The 9,237-nt window shown below is 29.2% G+C and overlaps 1 protein-coding gene across 1 annotated transcript; it reads right to left on the bottom strand.

The window, feature by feature from the left end:
- Window positions 1-6,022: 6,022 nt before the first annotated feature.
- Window positions 6,023-7,930, bottom strand: LOC112276165 (14-3-3-like protein). The gene is made up of 4 exons (XM_024507250.3): window positions 7,307-7,930; window positions 6,857-6,979; window positions 6,592-6,708; window positions 6,023-6,451 (listed from the first exon to the last, which is right to left on the bottom strand). Exons 1-4 carry the CDS (start codon window positions 7,784-7,786, stop codon window positions 6,401-6,403), a joined length of 771 nt encoding a protein of 256 aa, XP_024363018.1. The 5' UTR covers window positions 7,787-7,930; the 3' UTR covers window positions 6,023-6,400.
- Window positions 7,931-9,237: the final 1,307 nt, after the last annotated feature.

The raw sequence follows: 9,237 nt of genomic DNA, 5'->3' as shown, positions 1-9,237 counted from the left end.
GAATTATAAAAAACTAATTATGCATATATGCTAAAATAATAAGTCATGATAATCCATGGTAATATTAAGTCTCAATTTTAATAACCACCTTGAAGTAATATATACTTATGTAGACCTTTTTAGATGGTCTAAACTACTTGCTCAATAAAGCCATTCACTCTAAGATAATTCTTAGCAGTGGTATGATGATCTATTAATACTTAAGTATCCAAAGCTTCTAAAGATCAAAAGAATTCATGCCTTTAATGAGTCAATACTTCAACATGTACTCTAAATTGTATCAATACAAGGTTCATAAAAATCATAGTTGTTAACTTTGAAGAATTTTGTAGTAGAGCTGCAAATTCATTTTACTTGCTAAAATACTTCACCATCACCAATACATTTTAAGCTCTACCTTAAGTAACAATAAATAACCTGATAAAATTTAAATACCAATATTAGTCCAAATCCATGATTAATAAGGATTACAACTATGGTAATAAAGTGTTGAAGTTTGACCTAACTTTATTATACACTTCACTGATAAAAACATATAGAGAGACTTATTAATATATGTTAATTTATCATTATTTAATGTACAATATAGAATATATTTTTGGTATTTTAGAATATTTAAGTTTTTTCTATATTTCCTATAATTACAAGGTTTTTTAATCTAGTTTGAAAACATTGTCCCTAGCTTCATCAATCTACATCCAAAATAGAAGGTTGTTTTTTTAATAATATGTAGCTACACAATATTCCACTTAATTCCTTTCTATTTCAAAAATAGTTGTTAGAAATGTTTTTTATTGAAACTTATATAAGACAAGTAGATCCTTGTATACATCACTTGCAACATGGATCTTGTTAGGTTTTTCATCTATTTTCTAATGAAATAACTCAAATGAAAAACTTGACAAGAATATGATATATGCTATTGTATGTCAGCTACAAAACATCTCTATCACAAACTTTCTACTATATAGCTTTGGTTGAATCTTTATGTGATGGACTTAGATTACAAAGAAGTCTATTTTCATCTAAGTTGGTCATATTTATAATCTTAAGGTTATATTTTTATAGTAATCATATCCACCTAAGAAGTATGTTGGTGAGCTTATTTGATTCCATGAACCACTTTAGAGATTGATGGTCAATCACCAATATAAACCATTTCTTATATAAACAAGACCAAAAGTGTATAATGGCTCAAATTTCTACTAAAGCTTCTTTCTTGTAAGATAAATAATTAGAATTTGTATTGTTATTGCTTCTAGAAGCAAATACAATAACATATTCTTATCTTTTATTATTTTTTTATATTAAGTATTCTTTTAGTCAACTTTTGCTTTAGTATATGAAATGCTTGCTTTTACTTATAATCTATGTCTATAGCTAATATATTTTTATAAAAATAATTAACTTAGTAATTAAGTTGAAATTCTTAAAAAATTCATGTCATGTGATGTGATTTTTAATCTAAAAATATTTTGAGTATTTAGTTGTAGATAGTTTATTTTAAAATTTTAGCAAAATTTCTATAAATAGTTTTTTTAATATAAAAAATAAATAAATAAAATAATAAATAAAAAATTATATGCATAAAAACCTTTTATATTTAAGTCTTTCTATGGCAACTATAAATCCTTTAATAGCCTTTGCTATGTAAATCTATAACTAATAAAATTTTGATAATTTAGATTTTTAATAATTTCATAAGAAAATCCATAATTTTTTTTTAAAATTTTATCTTTATATCAAACTATATATCTATTTTGTAAAATTTTATAAATTCTTGGCTTCCAAAAACTTCTTTAATTTTTACAAAATAATCAAATTGTAATAAAATCGCATCAATATTTTATTTATTTATAAAATATTTTTTTCTTCTTAAACTCTAAGATTTCATATTTCTTGAGCTAATTATTATTATTTTTATTTTTTTAGATATTATAGCATATATCTTTAATCCAAATTCAATCAAACTTAGTATACAGATTTTAAATATGATATTATATATTCTTAAAAAAATTCAGCTGAAACTTATACAATTTTCTTGAAATATAGCTCAAAATATAACCAATAAATAAGCAAGTAATGTTTTGCTCTTATATTGTAAGTTCTAATTTTAACTTCCAATATCTCATTTCTTTTAGTTTAGATTTTATTGAGTTATATATACTAAATATAATTAAAAAAAATTATTATTTTTAATCTTTATTTTTAATTCTTAATTATTTTCTAAACATATGCATTATATCCCAAAAAGTGACAATAGGCTCAAAATCAACACTCTAACTTTGATAGCATTTATCTCTTTTACAACAATCCAAATTATTCAATTTTTATACCAAAACCATGTACAAAATCATAAAATTGATGATCCTAACTTCTATATGATTTTAAACAAGTAACTCTAATTATTAATAATATTCCTTACATAATCTTCTTAAAGCCCATTAGGCATGACTTTTGGCTTATATGAATGGAGATTTCTACCATCCATATCATTGATATGGCTTTCATCAAATTGCATAATATATTTTATATCATATATATATATATATATATATATATATATATATATTATTTTCATATAGTAGTCAAATCAATACAACACAACATTAAAAATAATAATTTGTCAATCCAAAAAAAACTCAAAGCTGTGACATATTATTTGGTACATGAATCTTTTGTATTGTTTCTACATTTGTTTTACTTCTACATGCTATAATCTTTTGAATCAATCATATACTCCAAGTATGGTAGCTGTTCACAAAAGAATTTACACTTGCCATGATACAAGCATAACCTCCATGCTTATAATTGTTCAAATACTACTTGAAAATGCCTCATATATTCTTATGGACTACTACTAAAGATGATAACATTATCAATATAACATCTTGTAAATAGCAAGCCAATCAAGACCTAGTTTATCATCCTTTAAAATTTAGTTGGTGTGTTTTTGAGACCAAATAAAAGATATTTTAAATAATAGAGTTGATCCTTATGATTAAGATGAAGTCCCTAATTTTTTTTCTATAACCAATCATTTAATAATAACAATAAATAATAATAATTAGATTACAAATCTAAAACATTTAATATTTAAAAAGATCTCATTTATCAAATAATTCTTATAGTATTGACATAACATACCAATCTTACTTGGTCTTATAATTAATTAGGTGGTAATCTCAATATTTTTTTTCCATCTAATTGTCATATATATCTTTCTTAGAAGAAGTAATTATAGCATAAGATTTCTTGTCATTGGATAACTTAAGTTCGTTAACAACTAATAATTCTTGAGATTAAATTTGAATAATAACTTTTGTAATAGATTGAGTTTGTAAGATTGTCAAAAGATTGGATGGTCATTTTTTAATTATATATGGATTGATTTAGCTTTGTATCATTCCACAATGTTAAGATTAAAATCAAAACAATTATAATACAAGTAAATAACAACATTCTTGCCATTGCCTAAGATTCAAAGTTTGAATTTCAAGATTAAAATGTACACAAGCCATGATTAAAATTATAAAGAAATAATGTTAATAATTATCTTGTAATTTCTTTGGAAAAAGTCTTTAAATAAAAATAGATGTATCTAAGGTTCTTAATAATAGAGGTATTATTTTCAATAGATTCATCAATTTTTTTTTCTATTTTTTAAGATTAACGTTTACAAGTTTGTTGCTTTCAAAGCAAACAATGATAATATTACAACATAGTTTTTTCACTTCTTTTCTTACCAACTTTTTATTCACAATTATCTCATAAGGAATAGTACAAACAAGTAGTCTTGCATAACTCTTGGAAAAACCAAAAAACAAAGAGTCACTTAATGACAGTTTAGTTGGATAGAATTACTTTTGCAATAAGTATAGGTCACAAGAGTCTAGAACTTCATGCTCTTGTATAGGATCTATTAAAAAAAAACTATGATTGTTCTTTGAGTTTTTGATGATTTTCTTATATAAGACTATTTATTGTATCAATAATATCTTTGATTCTATAAGCATAAATTGCCATACTTCTATCAATTCACAAAGTTTTGCAACAAAAAATTTGAATACTATAATGCAACCAAAGATGTACCTCCTACTAACTATTAGACTATTATATTAAATCCTAATACAACCACCACATCAATGCTTGGCCATGACCATTCTCTTTTCTCAATTAATAGTTTTAAGTTTAAATTTATTAATATTTATTTTACATTATATATGGAATTTTGAATAAATATCATATGATATATAGAAGAATTAGTATAAAAAATAAGATTGCAAATTCAAAATGTTTGTGTAATATTAACCATATATATATATATATATATATATATATATATATATATTAACAAGATTATAATTTAATATCCATTGCCAACTTCAATATTAGATATACAATTATATCAAAAAGATTTATCCATAATTTCTATATTTTTGAGATTTGTATTTCATTAATTTATTTATTCACAAAATTAGTACAAATTTTATTTGATCATTTGTTAGCCTTTTTGTCTATTTATATGAATATATGGTTAACTATTAGCATTAAAGGTTTATAGAAGAGGCACTCTAAATTAAATTACTTGTCTAAATAGAACCTTAACATAACTCATTGTGGTTATCATACAGCTCTATTAGATTAGTATCTTTGAAGATTAAGGCATATCAAAATCTTTTGTCTACAATTCCATTAACATCTTTATTCTTCTAAAATTTTAAAAATAAAAAATAAAAAATAGTTTAGTAGAATTGCAATCATTAGCCAAAATAACACAAATGACCTACCATAATCTTCAAATGAAATATGTCTAAGATTGCATTTATATTTCTATATATTTATTAATCAATTTTATAGTTTTTACTACAATTATAACCAATTATTGCTTTGTTTAAGTATCTCAATACATAAGAAAGTTGGAAAGAAAGTTTGAAAGAGACTTAATATCTAAGTTTGACATTAAGAACCACAATTTATAAAATTTCAACATGCTGAATGTTGTCCACTAAGCGAGAAATACATGGCATTCTTTTGTTTTAGACTTATTGTTGTAATATTAATTTAAAAGAACAACTTTTTTATATCAATTCACTTCTAATTCTCAAAAAGTATTTAAGTTCCTATTGTTTTAATATATTCTCCCATTATCATATAAAGAAGCCTAATGCTAGTGTATGTATAAATACACATGCATGTGTTATTATCCTAACTCTGCACAAATTAGAAACCAATACATAATAAAAATATCTCATACATTCAACAAACCATGAAGATACTTATAAATGTATACAAACTATATATATATATATATATATATATATAATACTAATTAAACGATAGAAGGAACAAGTTATTGTAAATTTTTTAGTGATATAAAATAGAATGTTATTTCTTTAGTTTTTTCAATTTATTTTCATGATTAAAAAATGTACGTATCTAAATAGAATGTTTTTTATACTTACATTGCTCAGCCACTGACAATATTACATCTTTGAATGATCAATAAACTATTTTTTTGCCAATTTAATTTCCATTGTTCATACTACATATCAAAATTAAAGATCATTGATGGAACACATAATGTTATAAAATTTAGAGAAGCAATACTTGTGTTAATAAAAACATACCACATATTATAAAATTATTATAAGCATATATGTTCAGTTATATAGTTAACATGTATAAGTAAAGATGAATAAATAGGCTTTTAAAATATATTTTTGATGCAGCTTAAAATAGTTCTTAAATGCAAGAATGAAAATAATATTAAGAAAAGTAAAAGAGACATAAAACAATGACACTGAAGATATTCAGTTTGTTTATATGTGCATGTTTGAAATAATACTACAATTTGTAAAATAAAGTAAAACTTATTAATGTTTGAACATAAATAACATGCTCGTTCCTCAGCACAAGACGTAAACGGTTGGAAACTTAGGTGAAGGAAAGCTTAGCATGCCATCACGCACAACCGGATTAAAAACAGCGAAAACAACAAACCAAGTATAAGTCATTCGGATTGCAATATAAACACCAGAGATATGTGAATCATTTCTTCGCTTTCAGAGAAAGCAGGTAATTGGAGATTGTACATCGACAGATAATGTGTTCATCACATTATTCCATGAAGATGCTTCATTAACCAGATAAATAAACTCGCTACTAAGATAACTGCACTAGAGGACCAACCGGAAAGTACAAGCACCAACCGGACAAGAAACTAACCAAAACAGACGAGCTACTTTCTCACGATCTTGCCAGAAATAAGGTCCAGTGCAAACCAATCTTGTGGTAGACAGGGCTCAAGTATTGCACTACTAATCGACAGTATGTGGAAGATTATCCACTCACCGTCACCCCTCCACAAATAAAAGCAACTTGAAACTTAGCATGCGTTTCAGTCCTCGGCTTCAACAACTTTCTCCTTGTCATCCGCTCCAACCTCATCCTGCAATAGAGTATTGCCAATGCGTGAGGAAGTCACCAGAAAGATCATCGGATTATAAATCGAAGGTAAAATTGAATCGAAGCTCAAATACATAATTTCACGGATTGGGCTGGTGCTTGACATTGTGCATTCAAACTTACCTGCATGTCAGAAGTCCACAAAGTGAGGTTATCACGGAGAAGCTGCATAATTAGAGTGCTGTCCTTGTATGACTCTTCACCAAGAGTGTCTAGTTCGGCGATAGCTTCATCGAAAGCCTGAGTTAACAGAAACTCAGTGTTAGCATTGAAACAAAACAAATCAAAAAGGATAAAACTTTCAAAACCCAATCAGATCTGGTCTGTATTAAGTAATGCACAAACAATTACTGAAACTACAGAGCCATTAAACGAAACCGATATTGACCTGCTTGGCAAGAGTGCACGCCCGATCGGGGGAGCTGAGAATCTCGTAATAGAACACAGAGAAATTCAAAGCCAAACCCAATCGGATGGGGTGAGTGGGTGCTAACTCTGTCAACGCGATATCCTGCACATATCGACACAAGCGTCAGCCATTGTGATGATATCTATTACCTAGAGATGTAACATTCCCGATCCAACTCTAAGTTTGGAACTCGTCATTAGCCAGTCTAAGTTGACACCATCTGAATATTCACACGATGCTCTGTAATGTACAGATGTACTACTTTCACACTAGGTCTGCATTGATATCAGACCCCACGATGCGGGCATGAAAAATGAATCCCTCGAAATTTTAGGATAACCGCGTCAAACGACAGCTGCAGAACAATGGAGGCAAAGCGGAAAACACAAGCTTTTGAAGCGTGACTCATCCGAGAGCAGCGGACATTACTTGGGCGGACTTGTAGGCTAACAATGTGGCCTCAGCAGCTTCCTTCCTCTCGGCTCCAGTCTTGAACTCAGCCAAGTACCTGTGATAATCTCCCTTCATCTTCAGGTAAAACACCTTCGACTCACCAGTGCTAGAAGTAGGAATGAGATGGGTATCCAACAACTTGAGAATACTGTCGCAAATGGTGCTCAGCTCCGACTCCACCTTGGCGCGGTATTCCTTGATGGCCGCAACGTGCTCGTCATTGCTTTTGCTTTCCTCCTTCTGCTCGATCGAGGAAATAATCCTCCACGAGGCCCTTCTGGCACCAACCACGTTCTTGTACGCCACGGACAGCAGGTTGCGCTCCTCAACGGTGAGCTCCTCCGTGTCCACAGTCTTAGCTACCTTCTCCATGGCCTCCACCATCTCATCGTAACGCTCAGCCTGCTCGGCCAGCTTGGCCATGTACACATTCTCCTCCCGTGCCTCGGTCGCCATGGTAGATCTCGCTCGTTATGGCACCAAAATGGACGTGACAAAGCTCGGACAAGCACAGTGAGACACCAAGTGCTGATCGCGGGGTAGAGACAAAGAGAAAGCTGACTCGAGAGCTCAGAAAGTGAACGAGCTTGAGCGAGGGCGACAAACAAGCTCACGGTTTCAAGCTCCGACAGAATACAAAAAGGCGAACTCAGGGGGGGAGGAGCCCAGTGGACGCTAGGGTTTCATCGATGGTCATAGTTTCATTCATCCATAATCTAAATATGGACGTGTCGGGCTGGAAGGAATTCCACTCGATCTGACCTATGGCAGCAAAAAGGACAAAATTATCTCATTGTTTACATGAACCAATAAAATAAAGAATTCCAGCCGTCCTTCTGAATAATAAAAATTATATTTAGCATTCCCTAAATCACTCAATCGATCTGATCATACTCTCACCTTAAATAAGAAAAAGCCTCGTTCTAATTCCAAACCCTGTGACAACGCCTTTATCTTACATCCAAATTTTGTTTCTTGTGAATGAATAGAGTTTTGGATTGTGTTTAGAACCTATTTGTCAATTTATTTCATATGATGAGTTGCTACTTTAGCTCATCAATTGGTTCTTCATATATATATATATATATATATATAGCTTTTAGTAATAAAAAAAGAAGTTACTTAAGCAACATCTCTATGTTGTTAACATGACACCCCCCTAGGTTCTCATGATTAATTTAGTCTATCTCCCATCCCTCTCTTTGTTTCTAACTCCCATCCCCATTTTTAAACCGTGTCCTCTCTCCCATCCCTAGTCCCAATTTCCTTGTCTCCCATCACCCGTCCTCCACGTCAACTCTTCCATCGTTGTTCTCTATTCTTATCCTCCATTCCCAATGCTTGTTCCATGTTCTTGTTTCTTATTATAGTGAATAGTAATAGTGGCCTTGAACATAGTTGGTTTTTTATAAAATTATTTTGTAACTAAAATGTTGTTGATATTGAATTGTAATTAAAAGATAGTATATCTTATTAGAATTTTAAGACTATTGGATTATTCAATTATATTTTTTGTATTTGTAAAATCTTAAAAAAATAGTTTAAATTAAAAATACACATGTCTCTTGAAATAGATATCATGTGTACAATCCATGGCAAAAGGCTTTGAGATTCAAGGATGATTTTCTAAGTAAGAAACTTGAATTGCTTTGAAAGTTGTTTTTGATAAATTACAAATGGAAATGGGAATAAGAATGGAGGATAACAAATATGGAATAAGGAGCAACAAATATGGAATAGATTATGAATGTCAAGAAAGAAGGATGGATGACAAGGGCTAGAAACAAGAAAGTATTGATATGAAATGAAAAAAAAAAAAAAAAAAAAAAAAAAAACTAGAAATAAGAAACAAAGATGAGAAGTTGGCAAGTGAGAAGGAAGAAAAAGGATAGACTAAATTAATGATG

This window comes from Physcomitrium patens, chromosome 23 (genome assembly GCF_059467195.1).
Source record: "Physcomitrium patens ecotype Gransden chromosome 23, ASM5946719v1, whole genome shotgun sequence".
NCBI classification, from domain to species: Eukaryota; Viridiplantae; Streptophyta; class Bryopsida; order Funariales; family Funariaceae; genus Physcomitrium; species Physcomitrium patens.
The sequence above is the reverse complement of the archived record's forward strand: the minus strand, read 5'-3'. Positions and strand labels throughout refer to the sequence as shown.

What these genes read in the sequence shown, in the direction of transcription:
- LOC112276165 (XM_024507250.3), bottom strand. Translation starts at nt 7,786, where the DNA reads ATGGCGACCGAGGCACGGGAGGAGAATGTGTACATGGCCAAGCTGGCC. An exon ending in TAGCCTACAAGTCCGCCCAA is followed by an intron (nt 6,980 to 7,306) that starts GTAATGTCCGCT and finishes CGATATGTGCAG; the next exon opens with GATATCGCGTTGACAGAGTT. An exon ending in CGTGCACTCTTGCCAAGCAG is followed by an intron (nt 6,709 to 6,856) that starts GTCAATATCGGT and finishes CTGTTAACTCAG; the next exon opens with GCTTTCGATGAAGCTATCGC.